The sequence below is a fragment of the Pavona decussata genome, unplaced genomic scaffold, assembly GCF_977016875.1.
Source record: "Pavona decussata unplaced genomic scaffold, jaPavDecu1.1 SCAFFOLD_233, whole genome shotgun sequence".
Taxonomy (NCBI): domain Eukaryota; kingdom Metazoa; phylum Cnidaria; class Anthozoa; order Scleractinia; family Agariciidae; genus Pavona; species Pavona decussata.
This window is the reverse complement of record NW_028145638.1, coordinates 4,707,194-4,733,116: the sequence shown is the minus strand read 5'-3', so window position 1 is coordinate 4,733,116 and position 25,923 is coordinate 4,707,194. Positions and strand designations below refer to the sequence as shown.

The following is a 25,923-nucleotide window of genomic DNA, read 5'->3' as shown; positions in this document are numbered from 1 at the left end:
ACGTGCATGCACACTGTCTGAAATACCCTTATCAAGACGTTTTAGTGTATTTTCAGCAAAGAAAGATGGAACGAAATGGACTGAACAAATGGAACCAATCCAAACCGTGAGGTTATGATTAGCTTGCAAACGTCAGCAAGTGAGACAAAGTCAGAAATTTTCAACTTCAAGTCAGATTAGGATACAGCTGAATTCGAACTTGCCGTTAATTTGCATAATTTTCTCGATAAAACTGAGACAAAAGAAAGTAAGAAATTCTCCTTGCGAAAACGTTCTAGAAAGAGTTAATAGCGAGTAAAAAGATGCAATACCGGCGTATCTCGAGTGACGAACGAAAAATAACGATCGCAATGCCACAGGAAGCCTTCACGTCGAGTTGTTGTTACTGTTTTTTATGCCCTTAATAAAAAAGCCTCTATTTTGAATACCTTATTCAAGTTCAGCTAATGGGAAATGCTGAACAGAGGAACCGCGAGTTCTAGGGTAGAAAGTCTCGGTTCCAGACCTCTCATGCAGAACCACGGCAACTGTACCAGACCCTGTTGAGCCCATCAGCAGCAAATCGTCAGCTGATTAAGAACAGTGCCTACTTTTGTTACTGCACATACGTTCTGCGCATCTCGAGATAGTTGGGTTTCCTAAAGGTGGTGCCTACTGATACAGGGATATTTTTCTCGTTTTAAAACTATGCGGAGAAAAGAGAACTTAGCAAGTGCTCTTGGTGTACAAAAAGAAAATTTGGGGTAATCATGCATCTTTCAGAGGTAATAAACCTTCAATTTGGAAAAAAAAAAAGGGAGCCATACATGGCTTTCCATTTTACTGTTTTTTTTTATAGAAAAATTGTTACTTATTTATTACCAAAAAATGTGTGGTCACCCCCCAGTTTTGTTTTTGGATTTCAATAGCCCTTGCTAAGATCTGCCTTCGCTGCATAGTCAGAAACCACCCAAAAATACTTCTTTATTAGTAGGCACCGTCCTTAAACTTGGTTTTAATTCGATGTGCGGGCTCCCTGTACAAAGCTTTCAATCCTTAATCCCGCCATGTCATGATTCCTATTGGTCGGATGGATTAGTGATGATACGGAGGTTGCGTTAACCACGACTAAACAAATTCAATTAAAAGACTGTATAAGTTCTCCAACTGATCACATAGCGTAAGTGTGTGTATTTTTGGAGCCTGCCTTTGATTTCTGATAGTTTCCACTAAGAATTACATGAAACAACACAGTAGGAGATAGTGAACACGTTTGCAACTCTAAATATACAATGAATTAACCTCGACATTCGCCTGCAACTTACGCCGGAAGTGAATTCTCGACGGCGACTGATCACTGAACAGAGTGCCAGGGTTTCTCCTTCGGGCTGTCCGTTTGTTCCTTTTTAAACACTATGTTGCTCAACGCTCCTTTAAGTAATATATATATATATTTTTTTAATTTTTATTAGCCTAAGACACACAATATTTACAGTACTACGCACTACTTATAGTACTTAAAAAGTTACAATTCTTACAGTTTTTGCAATACTTACAATATCCGGTTTACAATATCACGCTATACTAATAATATTTACAGTGCTTACAACATTACACATACATTTAATAGGGGAAAAGCAGCCAAACGATACTTAATTATATAAGAAATAAATAAATAAATAAATAAATAAATAACCAAATAAATAAATAGCTAAATATACTAAACAGCTAAAAGTGAGGTCTTTGTAGCAAATATATATATGGACTCCTTTAAGTAATATAATAGTAATATTTGTTCAATAATATCCATGGTTTGCTTAATCATTTAACATTGATCAGGGCATCGTTACCGCATATTCAGAAGGAGAATGGTTCTTCTTGCGTCACAAAACATTCCATATGTTGTTACATTGGTTAGTACAAACGCGCGGCTCTCTACGGGGATTGGAGGCTTTCGCGCGAACTTATCCTCGCCTGCCCCTAGTCAATTCTTTTGTGTTGATGTTTTCAATGATTCGAGCCTCCCTGTTTGCATTTTTAGCAAAACAAACGATTGTTTTGCAGTGTGAATTCTTTTGCAATCTTCATGACATAGTGCAGACTTTTTAAAGTCACGTGCCTTCCTCTCCTCTTGTTCCCAGTAGTTTGGGTGATTGGTTAAAAGAAGTTTAAATTTACAAATTTTGCTTCGAGTGGCAAATGTCACGAGTGAACATAGACTTATAACCGAAATAAAATGTAAATGTAGGCTAAAACATGTATATGTCGCCTTTTCCTTAGCCAAGTCTCATCCGCTCCTGTCAGTAGACTTTGCTTGCCAAGTCTGAAGGACCACTGTTACCGTCCATAGCTAAGTGTACTGACAACGTCTTTTCCTATGTCCATGCCTATGTTTCCCATATTCTGCTTGGAACTTTATCCTTTTTCCTGGGGTGGGTCTGTGGCTCTGTCAACAATTTCAATCCTCTGAATTTCTCTGATCCTGGTATTTGCCGGTCGGCAAATGCAGTAGATCATTCCCTTGATCTTTTCCCTGAATCGTTGATTCACCAGAGCGTACACAATTGGGTTGATAGCGGAATTGAACATGAGCATTGTGTTAGCAATAGCATGTGGTACACCATGAATGCTGTAACCGGGAATATGAGTGGAGAGGATGTAACTAATGGTGTTAGGTAGAAAGAACACTGCAAAGATGACACTGACGGTTATGACCATTAAGGTGACTCGCTTCCGTACCTTTAACACACCCTGTGGAAAAAATACAGCTCAATATCATTACAAACTAGTAATGATAAAAGATTAGGGAGTGCGTTCAATTATCTCGATCCCAGGCTCTCTCTGCTTTGCCAAGTTGGTGATTATGTCATCCGCCCCTGCGTGGGATGCCCGATGCTCGTCCTAAGATCTATTCATCCGTTGATTGCCCCCATACAATGTCGACACCAATCTTTATAAGGAATGCGTTTTTTCTACGTCGAACGCAACGAGTTGTCCAATCTATACAAGATGCCTACCTCATAATGAAAACAACTTTGGGTTTTGAGTGGAATAAGGGAGTGGGGGGGGGGGGGGGGGGAGGAAGCAAACAGTCACTTCAATGAAATCAAAACTGAGAATAAGTTGATTACTTAGGCTGCAAGTAGTCGTAACCAAGCAATGTTAAGTCAAATGCAGGTTAATGACGCAATGCAATTAAAACAACGTACCCTCCGCTTTCTCGCGGAGCAAATTTATTTCAATCACCACCACCAAATCAGTTTTATTAAAGTGCATATGAAGTGAAAAATAACTAAGCTTTTTTTTAAAGGCCTTTCAAAGAGATCAGGAATGGGGTTTTCCTTTTTTGAATATCTTCTCTCGTTCCAGAGATATTCATGTTTTTGTTCAAAAGCTGATGATGTCTTAAATCGTCTAAGTGTAAAGATAAATCACAAAATTAATCATATATCGGGAAAGGTTGGAGTGTTGCTGCTCAAACTTGGCACCAGTAATGTACGCCAGGTAAATAACAAAAGAACAACCATTTTGATTCTGTCCAAGTCCCTTTCTGCTGTAAACCATGTATCTTTATTTTCGACTAGATAACGAGAGGCAGACAGTCCTACTTGAAATACACGAAGTGCTCATATTGACCTACGTCTTCTCACCATCTCATTGGGAATAAACGACGTCTGATTAAGACAAAAAGTGAGAACGTCAATCGAGCAGAAAGTAGACCCGATAGCAAAATTTTCGCCATGGCAACAGCACAGTTTGTACCTTGCCTGAGGAACGTTACTGGTGCCAAGTTTGAGCAGCTCACTCCGATATTTTCCGAGATATTAGGGAGTTTTAGAATAAAGGTTTATGGCAAACGACAGAAATTGACCACTGGACCATTTTTACTTAGGCTTCCCACAGGGAGACCAAGTTGAAAATTGCCCTTCGTTTTTTTTTTCCTCATTCAGTCACAAATCGCCGTCTGGGCCTTAAAACGCATGTGCAGGTATCTTGTCGCTGCATGGGTTTGCAAGGGTCGGACATTTATTTAGTCGCCGATTTTCGCGTTTTCCGAACGAAAACACAACTTTTCGAAGTGGTACATCGAAAGAAGAACTACTACGGAATACTCAACAGTTTCGATAGCGGAAATCCGAGAAATAACGGCGAAGAAACTGTGCTTCGAGTACAAATTGTTGTTTTATCCAGGCGACGAGTTAGCGGAGCGCGGACATCTCAAATCCTTATTGAGGCCACGGACTTTCTACGAGATTTTAGAGTACTTCTGGGAATTCAACGAAAAATTACAGGTTTGATCGTGAATTTGTACTGAAATACTATTCTAATTGACCGATTCTTTATATTCTGAACAGTTTTTGCGAAAATTTGAAAAACGTGCCACGCACGGGTTGATAAATTCGCTTCGAAATGGACTGGTAGTTCTTCAAATCGCTTTCGCGTCTCTCGTTTGGCATTTAGAATTATAAGCGTTTCTTTCTTAGGCGTAAACAAAGACTTTTCTGAATAAAATTTATTACTTAATCGGTCAGTGTAAAACGCGGACTTTAGACCGGGCTTAAAAAACGGACAGAGAGTAAAATTTAGACCAGGAATATACATTGCTTACAACATACTTGCTTGTACTATGCTGTAAAACAATCGACAAATGACAACTGAGATTTTATCATGTCAACTTTCTGGCGTTTACAGCTGGATATGCCAGGAAAGAAACTCAAGTTCACGCACATATGCGTCTTGTTATCCTTCATTTGCCGCTCGTTGTTTTCAGTTTCTCAGTAAAATTGAGTAGTTTTTGCTGAATTGTTTTGCACTATTCTCATCTATGTACTCATTTTTTTCAAGAAAACATAAACGCGAATCTCTCGTTTGCCGTAAACACGATTCTAAATCTATCTTTTCTTTATTTTGTGAATTATCTTTGTACTGAGAGGACTCGTGACGTCTTCATTTTTAAACAAAAAACTTGATTCTCTAGAACGAGAGAAGATATTTCAGAAACGAAAACGCCATTACTCGTCACTTTGATAGGGCACTTGAACAGACCTCATCAGTTTGCTTTCATTTCAAACCTGTTGTCGGCCAATATTGTTTCCATTAGGCCCTGTACGTTTGCACCACAATTTGTAAACGATTCTGGAGTAGAGAATAACCATCATTGTGACGGAGAGGAAAGCCGAGACCAAAAACCAAGTCCAGGTTTGCGCTTTGCCTATCCATTCTTTGGGCCACATTAGACTACACGAATTCACCTCTTTGTCCACGTTCCTGACCATAAACTCTGGGATAGTTATAACCACTCCAAAGATCCAACAACAAGGTATAATAACCTGGAATGATAATGGCAAGTGAAATTAATCATGTCCTATACCTTAATGCTGTCTAAAACTATAGAGCACATTCAATAGCTTTTTAAAAAGTACGTTGTTGAACGTTCTGTATATACGCCGGTTAACATTTGACGATTTAAAGTGCCTATGAAGTAAAAAAAAATTTTGGCGTTTTTTTAAGTTTACCATGTCTTAATTACGAAATTATAAAAGAAATGCGCTAGAAAAAACAATAAGGTGCTTTTGTAGTCGTACAAAGTAGCCCAAAATGAGAAAAATAGTGTCTTGGGGACTGGGAACTAGTTTAGCGTTTGATGACGTGGTAAATGTCTTAGAGATTTGTTTACAACACATTTCGCCTTGTTGTTACACAGAATCTTATCGCGAAAATTTTCGTGTTCAAGGTTTCCCCCCCCCCCCCCCCCCAAAAAAAAAAAAAAAAAAATGTCGGACAATGACGAAGTAATGTCCTTAACCGAAAATTCCAACGGATATCTGAAAGAGTCAAGCGATTCAGGCAAAATGGAAGTTGTTGCAATCGTTCGACCCGATGCGGATCATACTGGCGTCGAACAGCTCAAGAAAAAGACGAGGACGAAGATCAACTGAATTCAAGTTGAGCTACTGTTCTGCGCGCTTGATTCGAAGGCGACGTTTCAGTGAATGATTGTTGAGTACTTGAATATATTTTGCCGAAATGAAAAGGCGAAGAATTTCGTAGTTTGCTGGAAATTGTCTCTCCAAACTCGATTTTGTTTGATTTGAGAATGCGAGAGAGCACAGATGCTGCGAGCGGAGATTGCACAGGCCCGTCAAAAACTCACTTTTGATGGAAGTAATAGTTTTTAAAAGTCAGATCGAGCGCGTTAACTCACAAAGCATGATGAATTTTCTGTGATGACCAACACGATGGTCCTTACGCAAGATCTTAATTTGAGGTTGACAGACCCGGCTAAGCGACTCTCACTGTGTGTCTGTTGTGTTGATAAAAGCCTTTGTAGTTTTGCTTTCTTGTATAAGAGATTCTTCCCTTTTGATCAAAATGTGGTGTGACCGCTCGTGATGGTGAGGAGAAATCCTCAAATATACTGGATCAGTTTTCGATATGCATGACGATGTGTATGCTACAATTCCCGGGTACAATTGTAGCTCTGTGGCATTTGTTTAGGTTTATCGGCTCGAATTATGCAAGATTTCTGGGAGCGCTAAATAAATGTTATCTGCCAAGACTGAGGATCCGTGGATTATTCTACCCGTGATTTCATGCTTATGCTATTTAACTGCAGTAAGATTTCAGGATGTTTGTTTACCACGGATATGAGAGTGTAATATATCCACACACATCTGATCATCGTTGTCTTTCGCCTTCGAGAGCTATGGCTTGAATCTTTCCTGTGAATTCGGGCAAACAGAAACTACTTCTGCCGTAAAGTTTCGTCTCTCGGGAAGTAATGTATACTTATTCCCGGCATGCCAGTTTTTTTTCGCGCAGTTTGTCACATTGGAGTTACCAGCCGCATAATAAGTCGCCGAGATCGAAGAAAGTCCCTTCGCCGCCATGTCACTCGTGTGTTCCGAAGTATTTTCTACGTCACAACCTTGTAATACGATCGTTTTGGCCGCAAACAACATGGAGACACTTTCCGGTGCTAAATTCGAACCTTTCAGGGATCATAATTGTGGATTGAGAAGGTTTTGTTCAGTAAAACCCACATATTCAGACCGAGAAATTCATAAACTAACAAACCATGACAAAAAAAATTTTACTTCATGGGCTTATAGTGCAATCAATAAAGTAACTCAATTGTGACTGGTCGAGAGCAGTACAATTAATCCTAAAGTGTACTCCGTTGGAGTGTGTACTATGTTTCCATGGCAACTACGTGTGAGTACAGCCAAACACGGGAAAAGTTAGCGGTAAACGAGGCTCGTAATAACTGGACCACAATGTACTGTGAGCTTACCTTACCTAGTAATAAGTAGGTAGTGGCTGGAACATTATCACGCTTATAAAGTATTGTTGTAAGTGTTATGCAGGTACTAAAATTATAGAATTATTGTAATGTAGAAGCATGTATTGTAATTTCTAGAGTTTTCTGGCGGTCCGTTATTATGATAACAGTATTAGCGTACCTTGAGCTTGCGGCTAGTAAGCTTTCTCTTGTTTCCATGGGGGTACATGACAGAGAAATAGCGTTCAGTTGATATGGCAACCAAAGTGAATACTGAGGTGGCACACGCCGTCCAGGCCAAGTTACTACCTGTCACTACCCTGCAGAGTACTGTGCCAGTCACCCCTTCTGGGTGGGTGAAAGTGTGGAGAAAAATGTATCGTGGAGTAAGAAACATGGCCACTGTCATGTCGGCGACAGCTAGGTTCATCAGAAGGTAATTGATTGGTGTTCTGTGAAATATTAGCGAATTGATCTTAATTTTAAAGCATCAAACAGTGGCTGGAATAAAGCATTTCGTCTCTTTCTTTTCTATTAAAAAAAGTGTTCTTAATTCTATTCAAAATAAAGTCAACTATGCCTACACATCTTATGGAAAACCAGATTAAAGCCATTAAAATATACTGTATACTTTTGGACATTTTACCTTCTTGCTGTGCTTGCAAATAGAATAAATTTAGACTACAAAACAGGTAAATTTCCTTGCAAAGTAGCACGTAAACTACACCATGCAACTTTTTTCAATGAAAGATAGAAACAACATGGGAAATTTTTGGTTAGAAGATGAAAGCAAAACCCTAGGGTTTTCCCTATCTAGACCGGGCTTTTTTCGTCTTCTGGTGCCAGGGAGAATCCGTCCTCTTCCGTAACTCCGAGACTGTTAAAGCTAGATGTCTGCAATGAGAAGTGATGACGTCATATGACTTGGTAATTACGTCATGATTGCCAAATGGCGGCCGTCTTGGATCCACCATCTTGGTTTTCTGGATTTCCCGAAAACTTCACGATAGTAATAGTTTGATAGTTGATTAACAAGCTCTCTTGCGGTAAAAGAACTGAATTATCAAGTACAATTTACAATCTTAAGGCAACTATTATCTAACGTACAGTAACGATAGCGCCAAAATTGAACGAAACGTAATCAAACCCAATAAAGAAACAGTAATATGAGCTAAAAACATAAAAGGTTCAGTAAGAAAAGTAATTTTTTCTTCATTTTGGAAAGGGATTCTCTACCGGGCCGAGAAGGGACTTCAGACTTCGGACTTCAGACTTCAGACTTCAAACTTCAGACTTCAGACTTCAGACTTCAGACTTCAGACTTCAGACTTCAGACTTCAGACTTCAGACTTCAGACTTCAGACTTCAGACTTCAGACTTCAGACTTCAGACTTCAGACTTCGGACTTTGGAAATGCATTTTATCAATCTGTGTGTGGCAACTGCGAACTACATTCTACGAGATTACTTTCTTTTTAGGGATATAGTAACTTCGAGATTTTGGTCTTCCAGACTCCAGACTTCAGACTTCAGACTTCAGAGTACAGACTTAGACTACGGACTACGGACTTCAGACTTCGCACGTCAAAATTCAGACTTCAGATTTCGGACTTCAGGCTTAAAATTCTGATTTCTGAGTTCTGTCCAGCTTATAACTTTATTGATATATATTTATCCAAATTAATTTCTAAAACGTTGAGAAAAGGAAGACTGTTCTACCGCTGTCGAACTAAATGTTATTTTCACAAGAAGCAAAACAAATAAAGAGCTAGTCGAACCCTTTTAAATTTTCGCAGAGTAAAGAAAATTTTTTAAAAAGAATGCAAGTGGTTTACATGTAAATTCAAATTTATCAAGCGACTGACTAACTTTGCAAGTTATCGTGAAAACTTATTCGACGAAAAAAAGAAGAAGAAAGAGAAAATCTTGATATAAAGTAGCAACCAGATTAACTACCTAATTACATCCATTTTGAAATCACTGGTGATCCTTGGAATCTGATTGGTCCAAAATGATGCATTTTATTCCCAAATTGCACCATTTTTTGCTCTAAATCGCATCCTTTCTTTAGCCCATCAAAATGGAAATGAAGTAACACAAATAGAATATTAATATTGACAATGATACTCTGTGATTTCAAAATGGATGTAATTAAGTGGTAATTGAACTTCGTGTCGTGCAATTTTGGTCTGAAATCATACTTGTGATTTCAAATCAAATTGCACTCCACTCAGTTCAATTACCAATATGTATATCACACGTTCCCAACTTACCTCATGTCTCGATTCTTCAGTACGATAGCACAAACCAGAGAGTTCCCGACGATATTTAAAATTGTCAGTACGGAAACCACTGCTGTTATGGCGACTTTTGCCTTTTCAGACTCCATACATAAAGACAAGCCTTTAGGAGATGCCTGTGTTCCCTGTTTAAAGCAATAGTAATAATTATAATAATACTAATTGTAAACAACTTATAAAATTATAAGAACTTTCTCGGGATATTTTGCATCTGCAAAATTTTAATACCACATAACGTTGTTGGTTTTTAAATGAGAAGAATACTACATCATGTGCCCTCCAAATTAAACCTGTCGTAAACTATCTCTCATGTTCATGACACAATCAGTCAAGGAGCTAGGAGCAAATCTGTTTAGGCTTAATATGGGAAAACGCGTTTAAGATGGTAATGCTCCAGGTTTTCTGACTCGTTTGTCAACGATTTTTTTATTTATCTATTTTCTTTCTTTCTTTTATTTGACATGTAAAAGAAAAATAGGACTCGCATTCCCTTACAAGGTTCTCCAGCCCAATCCAACCCAACCCAATAAAAAAGACCTCATGATCAGTTTGTGAGTAGCCAATACATTGCTGGCTCAAGAAGTTAGAGGTTCAGAAAAGCTAGCTCAGTTATGGTGGCATGCGGCTATTTATTTGAAAGGACGGTCATTTGATTATAATTATCATGGCATGATCATTATCATTTTATTAAAAGAAAGACGAGACCGCTTCACCTGCCCTCTACCATTTCCCCGGCTGCCTTTGTTATGCATCATCATCATCTTGTAATCTTTGTTTACAAGCAAACATTTCTCTGTCCCGGTTTCCATAACATGGTTGGTGCTTGCTCAAACGATTGTGAACTCGACCGGTTTCTGCGTGCGCCTCTGTGCATTGCTCGCAAAACTGACAAATTTTTTAAATAAAGAAAACAACAAGGGCGGCAGAAGCCATATCTAAAGTCCTTGTCAAACGGTGTATCATAGTTGATAATAGTCAAAACTATGAGCCACCTTTATCAATTGTAAAACGGGTGGTCAAACGGCGCAACGAAATTCATGATAGCCGACGATAATTTACCTTGAAACATTGCAAATATGACGTCCCTTTAACTTACAAAACTTCGAAAGCATGAATTTTTCGCGGCGAAAGAGGGCGGCAGCTTGCTTCGTTTTCCTTCAGTTGTTGGAGAAAATAACGGGAATTGAATCTAGAGAGTGCTGATGGAAGAGGGGAAGAACCAGGCAGTGTATCAAACGGAGAGAAGAGAGCGGAAAAAAGCTGACTTTTATCGCCTATCATGCGTGTGGTCAAACTGGACTATCATCGATTATCGAGCGCCGTTTGACCAGGGCTTAACGCGCGAACTACTCCCCCACGTAGACCGACCTTGTGCGCTAGAGCTTATTTTCTATACTGAAAATTAAAGTATTTCGTACGCTTATAAAAAGAAACATCATTGTCGTTCAGGTAACGCGGAAATAAGGTCACATGAAGCTAGGAGTTAAACTCTTGACATACCCTTAAACACAGAGAAAGAGATTATTAATTTTTGAGATGCGGAAAATCTCCCGTCGGAGTGCCCGGGAAAAAATTACACCTGTCCAATACGCGGTAAATAATAATGGTTGTACGGTTCAAAACAACGTACTTCCTACCAGTGAATGTACTAATCTCTTTAAAACACAAAGAACAAAGAATATACAGGAATTCAAATACCTTAGAGTTGAAACCCAGAACGCTTATCTTGACTTGGCAGGTTCACAAAACTGTTGTACCTCGATAAACAGCAGCTTATATAGAAAACAGAAGCTATATATTATAGTGCCTCGCAGATGTTAATTAACATTTCAATTTCCTTGTTTCCTTCTTGTTTTTTTTGCCCTTCTTCACTTGAACTTTTTGTTTTATTGATTTTGCATTGCTGATCGACACATAATTGAAATTGCACTTTGTGCGACGTCTTTCTGTTAAACTTCGTTTATACGCGTTTAATTAGGTATTTCAAGCAAATTTGCTTCTAATAAACGTTCCGACAACAGAACATTGGTTGAAGTAATTGACAGTCATCACTAGAATGTCTTCTAATAATATTCAATCAACTGTTGCCTGTTCAAAACAACCTTAACCCTTTGAGCTGAATGGTCGGACGTAAATGTTGAGCGGTTCTCTCAGTTTACAAGTTATTTTTAATTTTCAACCACATGGCCCTACACCAATTGCCAGATCCATAAGTGTAAGCATAGCCCCACTCATCGAAAACAAGTGAGACATAATCACAATTTTCTGAACTTCAAGTCAGATTAGGATTCAGCTGAATTCGAACTTTCCATTAATTTGCATAATTTTTTTCCGCAAAACTGAGACAACAGAAAGTAAGAAATTCCCTTCGCGAAAACGCTGCTGATTATGTCTCACTTGTTTTAGATGAGTGGAGCTATACTGACACTCTCACAAAGCTCTTCGCGAATAATTGATATTGATGTAGGACCTTATGTAGATTTCTATAAGGAAACTGATCACTATTCGGTTAGACAATTATAAGTTGACTCTAGACTCTTCTGCATTTCATCCCTTGGCTTCTGGTTTTGTATTCCATAAATTTGTAAATAAATCAATAACATGTTGGATTGAAATATGGCCGTATTAGTCGCATGTTTTAACTTTCACTTTTCACTTGTGGAATCGAACAGAAACTGGATTGCGGCTGAATGTTTTAAAAGATTTGGACAGACGATGGATGGAACTCTACCTGACATTTAAAAGAGCCCGTGAGTACGAGCTACTTTTGTAATTTATTTCTCTGAATCGCATGTTGCGATAAGTGCAAAAGGTAGATAAACTTTGTGTCCTCAGATTTATTGCAGTAATTAAAATTTAGCATTGCAATTCATCATAGTATTAACGTGAAGTGTCATCGTTTATAACTAGCGAATTAGGAGGTTTTGAATGATCTGTATTCTCCAGAACAGCTGCTGCTACAAACCTGACGATCTCGCCACTGCGTTTGAGGCACAGCCCAGGGTGTGAAGAGTTTAAATCAGAACATTTTTAGAAAGTTTAACTTACTTCTTAGTATTTCCTATTTGCTACTTACTTGCCAAGAAATGTTGATGGAGGAGCTATCAGCGAAATCTATTACTGGAGGAAAATTTAACATGAGAGTCTTAGAGAGGGTCGCTCTCTATTAAGTGGTCACGCTTTACTAAGTCCCAACGAGTTGTTTCTATTGTCTTGACCTATATTTAACTGTCACCACTCAAAGTATAATAACAAATAGTTTGCCAGGTAATTAAATTCCTTGTTTATTTTCACAAATTGTAAATCGATGTTAATGTTTGTCACGTCTTCTCAGCATTGCGCATCAAATTCTTCTTTGATTAATTTCTCCTTCAGCCAGTTGCATTAGAAGTTATCCCCTTAAAAATGTCACTCACAGGGTACTTCTAGACCATAGCCACCGCCTCTGTCACATGCTTCCCTTTAATGATGTCTTTCCAGAATTCGATGGTCTCTTTACAAACCTAGTCAACGACATTGCCATTAGTTTGGGAACATGCCCGATTACAGCGAATTGGTCTGTCAAGTTGTACGGGTGAAACGTTTGCTCAGCAGCTGTTATCTTTGTTGTTTGAACTTTTTCTGGTATATGCGTCTTCTCTTTCGCCGCTTGAATGACCGGAAACTGCATTTGAATTCTTTACGTTGTTAGATTCTCGCCCTCTTCAATTGGTTCGCAATCGTCCATGTATTCGTGATATCCGCTGAACGTAGATTTCACCTTCAGTAACATTTTGACCTTAGTTGTCCAAGTGAAAACTATTGATACCTGTGTCTATTATATGTCTATACCTGTGTCTGTATCTTTGTCTATTCTTGTGTCTGTATCTATGGTGACTTTGGCTGATAGAATTCAAAATTCACAAAACTGGACTGCTATAATTATTACTAGACAGGGTTGTGAAATGAGATCTCATGACATCCTTCATAATCTAAAGTGGTTAAAACTAGGCTATAGATAGACGTTTTAATCGCAAAGCGCTAACGATGTACAAAATTCAGAATAATAACGTGCCTACCTGTCTGCAAGAGCTCTTTAAAACCACATTAAACACGAAAGACAATCTTCGAAGTAATGTGTAAGAAATTGTTTCGTTGCAAACCTCGCACTGAACATATGAAAAGAGCTTTTGCTTTAAACGCATTTCCTCCTTTCAGGTTCACCAGAATCGGCAGTCTCTTTTTAACTTTTATACACTTCATAGAATACCTTTCAACTGTACAGTTGGTGTTTTTAATGCTCGGCTTCCATGGAAAACAGTTTCCCGAAGTTGCTGATTAGAATCCCGCTGGTAAATAAAGTATCATTCATTCATTTACATATATGCCTATGCCTATGCCTATGCCTATGTCTATGCCTATGTCTTTGTCTATGCCTATGTCTATGCCTATGTCTGTGCCTATGCCTATGTCTATGTCTATGTCTATGTCAACGTCTATGTCTGTGCCTATGCTTATGTCTATGTCTGTGCCTATGTCTATGTCTATGCCTATCTCTATGCCTATGTCTATGTCTGTGTCTATGTCTGTGCCTATGCCTACGTCTATGTCTGTGCCTATGTCTATGTCTATGCCTATGTCTATGCCTATGCCTATGCCTATGTCTATGCCTATGTCTATGTCTATGTCTATGTCTGTGCCTATGCTTATACCTATGCCTATGCCTATGTCTATGCCTATCTCTATGCCTATGCCTTTGTCTATGTCTATGTCTATGTCTGTGTCTATGTCTGTGTCTATACCTATGTCTATGCTTATGTCTATGTCTGTGTCTATGCCTATGCCTATGTCTATGCGTATGCCTATGCCTATGTCTATGCGTATGCCTATGTCTTTGCCTATGCCTATGTCTATGTCTTTGTCTGTGTCTATGCCTATGTCTATCCCTATGCCTATGTCTATGTCTATGTCTGTGTCTATGCCTATGTCTATGCCTATGTCTATGTCTATGTCTTTGTCTTTGTCTGTGTCTGTGTCTATGCCTATGCCTATGCCTATGTCTATGCGTGTGCCTATGTCTTTGCCTATGCTTATGTCTATGCCTGTCTGTACCTATGCGTATGCTTATGTGTATGCCTATGTCTGCGCCTATGCTTATCTTTATGCCTATGGCTATGCCTATGCCTATGTCTGTGCCTATGCCTGTCTATGCCTATGTTTATGTCTATGCCTATCTCTATGTCTCTGTCTGTGTCTGTGTCTATGCTTATGTCTATGTGTATGCCTATGTCTTTGCCTATGCCTATTTCTATGCCTTACTCTATGTCTATGTCTATGCCTATGTCTATGCCTGTCTGTGCCTATGCCTATGCTTATGTCTATGCCTATGCCTATGTTTATGACTCTGTCTATGCCTATGTCTGTGCCTATTTCTATGTGTATGTGTGTGTCTATGCCTATGTCTATGCCTATGTCTATGTCTATGCCTATGTCTTCGCCTATGCCCATGTCTATGTCTATGTCTATATCTATGCCTATGTCTGTGCCTTTGCTTATGCTTATGTCTATGCCTATGCCTATGCTTATGACTATGTCTATGTCTATGCCTATGCTTATGTCTATGCCTATCCCTTTGTCCATGACTATGTCTATGTCTGTCTCTGTTTCTATATTTGTCTTGAGGGCGGTATGTCTTCTTGGAGCTCCTGCCTCTCAGATCGGAGGAATTGTTCTGTTGACAACTACCATCCTCTGGTCTGGCGTGCCGTGAGGTACCCTGTTAGTAGATGGCCGGCAAGCACAGCACATTATTGCCTTGATCTTCTCCCTGAATCGTTGATTCACCAGAACATACACAATTGGGTTGATAGCGGAATTGAGCATGACCAAAGCGCTGTTAACATCCTCTCCCATATCAGTGTGCTTAGGGTCATAATGCCGGAAGAGGAAAATAGTAGAGTCACTCAAATAACAAACTCCGAAGATGGCAGTGACAGTCACGGCCATCAAAGTAACTCGTTTTCGTACCTTCATCACACCCTGCAAGCAAACACAGCTAAACATCAACATGGACAATTTAAGCATTTTGATTGGCTTATCAACCATGTACCACGCTCAAGAAATAGCGCTCATTAAATTGTCTTCTGGCTTTCTTCCATAATTAAATCAGTATAATCTCACAATATTTCTTGCTTATTTTAATAGAACAATTATTCTGCTCGGACTTGTTGGATTTGGGATGTCTGCCTCGTTGGTTACCTTTATATCATATTCAACTCGTGCTCGTGCAATAATAGTTAAATAAAATTTGTTAAAAATAGTCGTAGAAAATGACGCACAAGAGTCATCTATGCTCACTTGACCTCAGGAAGTCGTCCTGTAATAAATTAAGAGTAGTTTCGTTTACTGATCAATACCCTTAGAGCTATGCACTTCAAGTAACCTTATAGTTTACGAATTTTATGAAACCTACGATTAGCCCATAATTTCAAACCTGTTGTCGGTTAGTGCTGTTACTTGGGCCAGCATGTTTGAACCACAATGTGTAAATGATTCTGGAGTACAGAACAACCATCAGTGAGACTGGGAGGAAAGCTATGAACAGAGACCAAGCCAGACTGTAAGTTTTTTCCATCCATTCCTTGGGAAACGGGTAAATGCAAACACCCTGTTCCCTGTCGAATTTGAGAAGACTGAACGCTGGGATCAACATAATCACACCAGACAACCAAGAACAAGGTATGATCACCTGAAATGAAAAGTGAAGTTTTAAACGGCATTGGGAATTACACATGCCCTACACCAAACCCGGAAACATCCCACGCTACGAAAATATCCCAAATTCCATCAACAAACGGCTGTCCAAAGACTCATTTGAAGATTCATTTGACGAAACGGCACCTCTTTACCAGAAAGCCGTCGATGACAGCGGGTACAGCCACCGCCTTGCATTCTCACCACCTACAGCACAGACTCCGAACTCCGCAAGAAGGAATCACCACAGAGACATTCTTTGGTACAACCCCTCTTTTAGCAAGAACGTAGCTACTAACGTTGGATGGTCTTTCCTAAAGATCCTTGCCAATGAATTCCTGAACAACCACGAGTTGTACAAAATTTTAAACCGGAACATAGTTAAGATTAGTTATAGTTGCATGACCAACCTAAAGCAAAAAAATCGATGGACATAATAAATCCACCCTAGGTGGAACGAACGTACCATCTAAAGCATGCGACTGCAGACAACCATCCCAAACTGGCTTTCTGGATTGTTTCAAATGATACATGAAACCCCAGGTCTGCTAAGAAATCCTTATGTCTCCCGGTAATGGTTCCCAAAGTTCCAATCACAACTGATTGTACTTGTTTGTACTTTCCATATCCTCTTGAGTTCCCATGCTTAAACGTGTACTTGTCTATTTTCTCCTCTTCCCTTCTGCAAGTCCGAGAGTCGGCAGGGACGCAACATCTATGATCACGAGATCGTTATCTTTCTTCTTCACTGAGGACAATGTCGGGCCTCCTTATGAATCAAATTATCCGTTTGTCTCAAAGTCTCAAAGCAGTTCATAACGTCGTTTTCGCTCACTGCTTCTGCATGTCTTGTGATCACATTGCTGTCTTATAATTATTGTTGTTGTTGTTATTTTTGTTATTATTATTATTATTATTATTATTATTATTATTATTATTAAAATTTATTTTGCTCAACTAAAACAAATGAAGCTTTAGCGCACCTTCAAGTTACGGTTTGTGAGCTTCCATTTGTTTCCATGAGGGTATATCACCGTATAGTAGCGTTCAATTGCTATGGTAACCAGAGTGAATACCGAGGCGGCACTTCCGATCCAAGCCAAGTTACCACCTGTAACCAGTTTGCATAATACCGTGCCAGTCATCCCATCCGGGTGAGTGAAGGTGTGATTAAAAATGTATGCAGGTGTAAAAAAGGTGGCTACAGTCATATCGGCGACAGCAAGGTTTAACAGAAGGAAGTTTATTGGAGTCCTGTCAAAAAACCAGTGAATAACACTAAGTTAAACAGTTGGCTTGATAGCTTAGTTTGAAGAGCACTGCACCGGCATCGCAGAGGTCATGGGTTAGAATCCCGTTCAAGCCTTGATTTTTTCAGGCTTTCTTTTCGCAACTGCTTTAGTTCCGTAAATAATTGCGAGAATGTTTCTTCCATTTACTAAGTTAAACAGCGTTATATAATCATCCAATCTTAGCCTGGTTGCTTAAAGGCCCATCCAAGTATTTAAAGATAACGTTTTAATCCAAACTTTTTGGCTCAATTTACTTTCAAATTATGTTGCAATTTGAAATTAGCCAAAGACAAACTGTCGGCCAGAAATTAGTTACAGAAATTTGTAGCAATAACTAGCCTACAATAAAACAGGGCTCAAGTTGAAGATGGAAATGTGTGTAGACAAACGTAGATATGATATTGTTAAGAGATAAATAAAAATCCACATATTTCCATGCAACTCAGTTGCAATTCTTGCCTAAAATCCGTGTACACTAACTAGTTTAGGATAATATTTAGTACCCACCGCGCACCTCATATCTTGATTCTTGATTATGATGGCACAAACCAGAGAGTTTCCGACGATGTTTAAGACCAACAGCGTAGAGTGTATTGTTGTTATGGCAATCTGAACTGATTCGGAATCCGTGTACATAGACATGGCTACAAGAGATAATACAGTTTCAACCTGAAAGCCAAAATGCGTACACGTGTTTTACTTGACAGCCGTGGTCTAAAAATGTGCAATTGGAGACCGCTTTGAGCAATTGAGCAAAGGATCATTACCATTATGATTATGATTATTGTGACTGATTATGATTGAGTACTTATAATGAAATGTTATGATAGGTCAGCCGGTGACTGTATTCAGGTTTTGTAAAAAGTTGAAGTATTTTTGTTTTCTGAGGAAACTTACCATAACTCAAAGGAATGAGGAATATTAAGTCAAAAAGAAACTAAAGCGAAATTGTCTCGTCATTTTTAAACTTTAACTTTATTTTAAAGTTATATTATGAATTTCGGCTTTGTACAACACAATTAAGTGACTATACATACTTAGAATATTGACAACGCAAAACAAGTGTCTTAACATTAAGAAGCTCTGTTCTTTGTGTGCCAGCTTCCGGCCTAAGCCGGATCTCGAATCCGCGATTACAGGCTCGGTGGTCTTGTCCTTTAACACACGACCACACGAGGCCGTCTTCAGATATTTAGATAGTAAACGGCAGAGATGCTACAAGTTGCGTCAACCTCCGACCTTCTTACTCGGCTACACCATCGTTCTTCCACTAAGCAAAGCAAAACAGATACTCAAGGCGACAGCCGAGAGTAATAGGCCTCGTCACGGTTTTCGACGCATTTTGACGAGTAGGCAAACACTTCTTGAAATAACAGGGTTTGTATGGAAATCCGATGTCAAATATTTTTCATAAAACATCGCTTCTGAAAAATTCATGAATTGAACTTTAGGCCCTATGCAAAGGATTTTACAGAAAATAAGTGAGGAATATAGCTGTGCTACATAGAAAGCATGTAGTTGGGTTTTGACATTTCCATACATTTGTCTGTATAGCGAACCAGCCGTGAACTGCTGTTAAAAATAGTTCGCGGGGAAAAATACAGGGAAATGTATGGAAAGTTCAAAACATGACTGGACGCTTTCTGGCACAGCTACATCCCTCCAATTTTTTTCTTTAAGTCCTTTTCCTAGTGCCAAAAGTTTCCAATTCATAATTTTTTCAGAGTTTTATAAAAATTGTTTGACATCGGATTTCCATACAAACACTGTTCTTTGAAGACGTGTTTGTCTATTCGTCTAAATGGCGTCGATAACCGTGATAATACCTCAGTTTACGAGCCTTATCCTCCAAGTTTTCCTAAAACGTTCCTAAACTCAATAGACGCAAACAAGAAAGGCATATTGAATAATAAGAAACAGTCCATAGTTTAATTTTAGACTGGACCTAGCGTCTGGTTCCAGTGAATGTACTAACTTCTTTAAAACAAAAACAAAAAATAATGTATAGGAGTTCAAATACCTCAGAGTTGAAGCACAGTGTGCTTATCTTGACTTGGCAGGCTCAAAAGACGGCACCAGCATAAACATTAACTAATATGGAAGACAAACGCTATAATTAAAGTGCCTTGCAGATGTTAATCAACATTTCAATAAAGGAGCAAAGGAGCCGCTTTCCCTTTTTTAACTCGTGAATGCGCGCATGCGCAATGAACGAGTTATCGTAATGTGGGCTGATTGTCACTCGCTAGCTCGCTTGCTCGATCAGTTGTAAACTTTATATCAATGTAATCGGAATTTAATCAAAATCATAAATTATTCATGAGTCTACGTTTAGTGCATAATAAAACAATACAAAACACTAATACCAAAACTAATGAAAGCACAAAGAGGTTATAATTTGAGATAAACTTTATCATTAACTTTCTTGGTAAAGAGAGAGTCTCCCATGACAGCAAAAAATAAAGTTTTGCTTGGTACAACTGACATGAAACTTTCCTATTTTGTCAAGTTACATGACAGGATCTCAGTGGTTTCAACCACTGTTGAATCAGTTGTCAGTGCAGCAGAAACTGTATGGCGATGTTAAGACTATTCCAGGAAACATTTAGTTCATACCTAAGGCAAAATACATCATCATTCACAACAGAACAGCCAAAGTCGTAGCAGTCCTTTACAAAGAGATTCCTCCTTTTACACAAGACTTGGCACAACTCACTGAAGAGATGGAGTCATTGATACAGAACAAAATATCAGCCAAATCAATTGGCGTCCAAAACGCGTCGAAAAATCTTTCGCGCGCGTCATGCAAAAAGAAGGTTTCAATCAAATCTAATGGTAATATTGCAACATGTCCATCCTGCAAGATGATGATCAAAACATCATCTTGTGAATCTCAGTGGTTTTTAAAAGTGCTTTTCCAGAACACTCACAACATGTATTACAAACTTGCACTTACACTCTTTCATCCTGAGGTGCATAAACTGGCTGCACTTGTACCCAATGTTAACCTCAACATAACATCAGAGGAAAATTTTGTTTTGGATCTGCTGGACATCGAATCTAACGTCTGCATAATCTCTGACACGGCCTCTAATAAGCTTATCGAAGTTTCTCTTGAGGCTATTTGACTCATATTAAATGTTGGATATCATATTCCGTACTTTGAGCTGTTTAAAAGGCTCCACAAACAGTTGTTAAGCTCATGAAAGTTTTACTTGAGGCTTTTTAACTCATATTAAATGCTGGATATCATATTCTGTACTTTGAGCAGTTGTTTTTATCAACCTAAGTGAAAAGAAATCGGTTTTTTTTTTCAATTCAGAATGTTCATGTTCACTTCAGTTTAGTTCCAAATTGGTCACCATATGCTAATGAATGTTTTACATAATTTCCTGTAAATTCAAAAGATAACTTTATTATCAGCTATTTCTTGATAGAAATATACATGTTCCTGTTCAAAAACAATTCATTGTGCCCCAGCACTCAGCACCAAAAAAATGTACTCTTGGGTCTTTAATAGCAACACAAGTTGTGAAGACAGTTTCATTATAGAGTAAATTTCAATAAATTTCATAATTTATGATTACATCTAACACATTGTCAACTGTTTGCTTTAAAACAATACCTGAGCCGGGTTGTTCAGAGCTGGGATACACAGTTTAGATTCAAATATGTCATAATATTTACCTACCGCATAAACCATCCATCCTTCCCCCTCAACTGCCACCTATACGCCTACAAACATATCGAACGCACTCTCCTAAGCTTCGATTACCCCTAGAATATATGATGCATATGCAATGTTTTCCTATACAAACACTGTAATTCGTGCAAGTGATATAGCCGACGATTATTTGCCGTGAAACATTGCAAACATGAAGGCGCGTTAAGTTACAAAACTTCGAAAACATGAATTTTTCGCGGCGAAAGAGGCGGCAGCTTGCTTTAAATTTTCCTCAGTTGTTGGAGAAAATAACGGGAATTGAATCTAGAGAGCGCTGATGGAAGACGGGAAGAACCAGGGAGTGTATCAAACGGAGAGAAGAGAGCGGAAAAGAGCTGACTTTTATCGACGATCATGCGCGTGGTCAAACAGGAAAAACTATCATCAACTACATGAAGAATTTGAACATGCTCAAAGCATATGATAGTTGATGATAGGCATAATAGTTGGTGGTCAAACGAGGGCGTGAGTTGCTCCCCCAAGTAGACCGACCGTACCGTGTGCACTAGAGCTCATTTTCTATACTGAAAATTAAAGTATTTCGTACGCTTTTAAAGAGAAACATCATTATCGTTTAGGTAATGCTGAAATAAGGTCACATAAAGCTAGGAGTTAAACTCTTGACATACCCTTAAAGACAGAGGAAGAGATTATTTAATTTTTGAGATACGGAAAATCTCCCGTCGGAGTGCCCGGAAAAAAAAATTTACCTGTCCAATACGCGGTAAATAATAATTGTTGTACGGTTCAAAATAACGTACTTGCTACCAGTGTATGTACTAAGTTCTTTAAATCACAAAGAACAAATAATATACAGGAAATCAAATACCTTAGAGTTGAAACCCAGTACGCTTATCTTGACTTGGCAGGTTCACAAAACTGTTGTACCAGCATAAACAGCAGCTTATATGGAAAACAGAAGCTATATATTATAGTGCCTCGCAGATGTTAATTAACATTTCAATTTCCTTGTTTCCTTCTCTTTTTTTTGCCCTTCTTCACTTGAACCTTTTTGTTTTCTTGATTTTGCACTGCTGATCGACACATAATTGAAATTGTACTTTGTGCGGCATCTTTCTGTTAAAATTCGTTCATACGCGTTTAATTTGGTATTTCAAGCAAATTTGCTTCTAATAAACGCTCCGACAACAGAATATTGGTTGAAGTAATTGACAGTCATCACTAGAATATCTTCTAATAATATTCAAATAACTGTTGCCTGTTCAAAACAACCTTAACACTTTGAGCTGAATGGTCGGACGTAAATGTTGAGCCGTTCTCTCAGTTTACCAGTTATTTTTAATTTTCAACCACATGGCACCACACCAATTGCCAGATCTATAAGTGTCAGTATAGCCCCACTCATCTGAAACAAGTGAGACAAAATCTGCAATTTTCAACTTCAAGTCAGGTTAGGATACAGCTGAATTCGATCTTTCCATTAATTTGCATAATTTTGTCCATAAAACTGCCTGAGACAAGAGAAAGTAAGAAATTCCCTTCGCAAAAACGCTACTGATTATGTCTCACTTGTTTTAGATGAGTGGAGCTATACTGACACTCACACAAAGCTTTCCACGGAATAATTGATATTGATGTAGGACCTTATGTAGATTTCTATAAGGAAACTGATCACTATTCGTTTAGACACAATGATAAGTTAACTCTAAAGATGAGATAAGGAAGAACGAATGTTCTTAAATAGAGGATATTACATGGCCGCGCGGAGATACGCAATTTCTCTTCGAGTGTTGAAAAATATTTCACGAGTGAGCGCAGCGAACGAGTGAAATTTTTTTTCAACATGAGAAGAGAAATTTCGTATAACCAGGCAACCATGTAATTTTCTTTTTGTTATATAAAATCCTCCCAATACAGCAAATTAAATATGCTTTGTTCTTTATTTCAAAAACTAAGGTTTGAAATTGAGTAGATAAGTTTACAGTCAGTTGTTTTTTTTGTATCAATCGTAAACCAGGCCGAGTTATGTCAATACAAAGTAAGACTAAGCGAAAAGGCCACAAATAAAATCTATATAAATAGAAAACAGATAAACATGTAGGTCCCTGGTATAAACTAATGGCATATTAAATATGGCTAGATATTTGGCTTACAGTAACAAGTAAATCTGAACATACCGTCCTAGCTTTCATCGCTGCTTTCAACTACCCTCACACAACTCGACGTCGTACGCAGTTTTCCCCTTTGTATTCGCATTTTCTTGTTCTTCTACGAATTTGATCAGTTTCTTCTCTGTGGTCTCGACAAATCTGCTTGAGCTCGTCTCCATTTTAGAATAAACTTAACTTCGACTCGCGAAAAGACCAACTCAAAAACTCCCAAAAGACCAAACGACAGCCACACGGCGGAAACCCTTCGGAAAACCACAAGTGCTTGACAGCGCGCGAAATACTGCGCGCTGATTGGTCAAAAATGATATCACACATGTGTGGATAAAAATGATATCGTCACTAGCGGGATAGCGTTTTTATCGATTTGCTACCACTCAGTATACCACTAAATTTTATACAATAAATATACTTATTTTCATAGAGTTGTGGGAACTTCCCCTTTTCATTCGTGAGGCAACAAGTGTAAATTCTTTTAAAGCCTTAGTTAAAAAGTTTTTAATGGATTAGTTCATTCTCTTAGTGTTTTTTATTGTTATAATATTTAATATTTATTACTACCACATTTTTAATTTGCATCATTATTTTCATCTTAGTACCATTGGTGATCTGCTTTAATATGGGGTCTTAGACTCTTTTGCATTTCATCCCTTGGCTTCTGTTTTTGTATGTCATAAATTTGTAAATAAATAAATAACATGTTGGATTGAAATATGGCCGTATTAGTCGCATGTTTTAACTTTCACTTTTCACTTGTGGAACAGAAACTGGGTTGCGGCTGAATGTTTTAAAAGATTTTGACAGACGATGGATGGAACTCTACCTGACATGTAAAAGAGCCAGTGAGTACGAGCCACTTTTGTAATTTATTTCGCTGAACTTGGGCTAAATCGCATGTTGCGATAAGTGCACAAGGTAGATAAACTTTGTGTCCTCAGATTTATTGCAGTAATTAAAACTTAGCATTGCAATTCATCATAGTATTAACGTGAAGTGTCATCGTTTATAACTAGCGAATTAGGAAGTTTTGAATGATCTGTATTCTCCAGAACAGCTGCTGCTACAAACCTGACGATCTCACCACTGCGTTTGAAGCACAGCCCTGGGGGTGAAGAGTTTAAATCAGAACATTTTTAGAAACTTTAACTTACTTCTTCGTATTTCCTATTTGCTACTTACTTGCCAAGAAATGTCGATGGAGGAGCTATCAGCGAAATCTATTGCTGGAGGAAAATTGAACATGAGAATCTTAGAGAGAGTCGCTCTCCATTAAGTGGTCACGCTTTACTAAGTCCCAACGAGTTGTTTCTATTGTCTTGACCTGTATTTAACTGTCACCACTCAAAATATAATAACAAATAGTCTGCCAGGTAATTAAATTCCGTTTTTGTTTTCACAAATCGTTAAATCGCTGTGAATTTTGTACGTCTTCTCAGCATCGGCATCAAATTCTTCTTTGATTAATTTCTCTTTTAGCCAGTTGCACTAGATGTTATCCCCTTGAAAATGACACTCGCAGGGTACTTCTAGACCATAGCCACCGCCTCTGTCACACGCTTCCCTTTAATGATGGTCTTTCCAGAATTCGATGGTCTCTTTACAAATATTATATATATGATGATGCAATGTTTTCCTATACAAACACTGTAATTTGTGCAAGTGATATAGCCGACGATAATGTACCGTGAAACATTGCAAACATGACGTTGCATTAAGTTACAAAACTTCGAAAGCATGAATTCATGAATTTTTCGCGGCGAAAAAGGGGGGCAGTTTGCTTCACTTTCCTTCAGTTGTTGGAGAAAATAACGGGAATTTAATCTAGAGAGCACTGATGGAAGAGGGGAAGAACCAGGTAGCGTATCAAACGGAGAGAAGAGAGCGGAAAAGAGCTGAATTTTCAGTATCGACGATCATGCGTGCGGTCAAACAGGAAAAACTATCATCAACTACATGAGGAATTTGAACACGCTCAAAGTTTATGATAGTTGATCATAGTGCATAATAGTTGGTGATCAAACGTTTGCGTGAGTTTGAAATGTCATGGACTATTGTCAACTATTATCGATTATCGGGCGCCGTTTAACCAGGGCTTAACGCGCAAACTACTCCCCCACGTAGACCGACCGTGTGCACTAGAGCTTATTTTCTGTGCTGAAAATTAAAGTATTTCGTACGCTTTTAAAGAGAACATTATTATCGTTCAGGAAATGCTGAAATAAGGTCACATGAAGCTAGAAGTTGAACTCTTGACATACCCTTAAACACAGAGGAAGAGATTATTTAAGTTTTGAGTGCCCGCGAAAAAATATACCTGACCCATACGCGGTAAACAATAATAGTTGTACGGTTCAAAATAATGTAGTTGCTACCAGAGAATGTACTTAGTTTTTTAAAACACGAGAAACAGATAATATATAGGAATTCAAATACCTCAGAGTTGAAACCCAGTGTGCTTATCTTGACTTGGCAGGTTCACAAAACTG

General features: G+C 38.4%; 2 protein-coding genes across 2 annotated transcripts; both read right to left on the bottom strand.

Annotated features, from left to right (window-relative positions):
- Window positions 1–1,435: 1,435 nt before the first annotated feature.
- LOC146458530 (pyroglutamylated RF-amide peptide receptor-like) lies at window positions 1,436–25,923 on the bottom strand. The gene is made up of 6 exons (XM_085091048.1): window positions 25,871–25,923; window positions 11,259–11,332; window positions 9,534–9,685; window positions 7,443–7,713; window positions 5,052–5,309; window positions 1,436–2,730 (listed from the first exon to the last, which is right to left on the bottom strand). The coding sequence occupies exons 3-6, from the start codon at window positions 9,647–9,649 to the stop codon at window positions 2,395–2,397; spliced, it is 981 nt and encodes a 326-aa protein (XP_084947174.1). The 5' UTR covers window positions 9,650–9,685; window positions 11,259–11,332; window positions 25,871–25,923; the 3' UTR covers window positions 1,436–2,394.
- LOC146458531 (neuropeptide FF receptor 2-like) lies at window positions 14,923–25,916 on the bottom strand. The gene is made up of 5 exons (XM_085091066.1): window positions 25,871–25,916; window positions 18,099–18,228; window positions 17,276–17,546; window positions 16,033–16,287; window positions 14,923–15,578 (listed from the first exon to the last, which is right to left on the bottom strand). Exons 2-5 carry the CDS (start codon window positions 18,224–18,226, stop codon window positions 15,252–15,254), a joined length of 981 nt encoding a protein of 326 aa, XP_084947192.1. The 5' UTR covers window positions 18,227–18,228; window positions 25,871–25,916; the 3' UTR covers window positions 14,923–15,251.

Bases quoted from the DNA above. Each gene is read 5' to 3' on its own strand.
- LOC146458530 (XM_085091048.1), bottom strand. From the start codon at position 9,649: ATGGAGTCTGAAAAGGCAAAAGTCGCCATAACAGCAGTGGTTTCCGTA. The intron at 5,310-7,442 runs GTACGCTAATAC...TTATCATTCCAG, and splicing joins TTACTAGCCGCAAGCTCAAG to GTTATTATACCTTGTTGTTG. The intron at 2,731-5,051 runs GTTTGAAATGAA...TTTTTTCCACAG, and splicing joins ACAATATTGGCCGACAACAG to GGTGTGTTAAAGGTACGGAA.
- LOC146458531 (XM_085091066.1), bottom strand. From the start codon at position 18,226: ATGTCTATGTACACGGATTCCGAATCAGTTCAGATTGCCATAACAACA. The intron at 16,288-17,275 runs GTGCGCTAAAGC...TTTTCATTTCAG, and splicing joins TCACAAACCGTAACTTGAAG to GTGATCATACCTTGTTCTTG. The intron at 15,579-16,032 runs GTTTGAAATTAT...GTTTGCTTGCAG, and splicing joins ACAGCACTAACCGACAACAG to GGTGTGATGAAGGTACGAAA.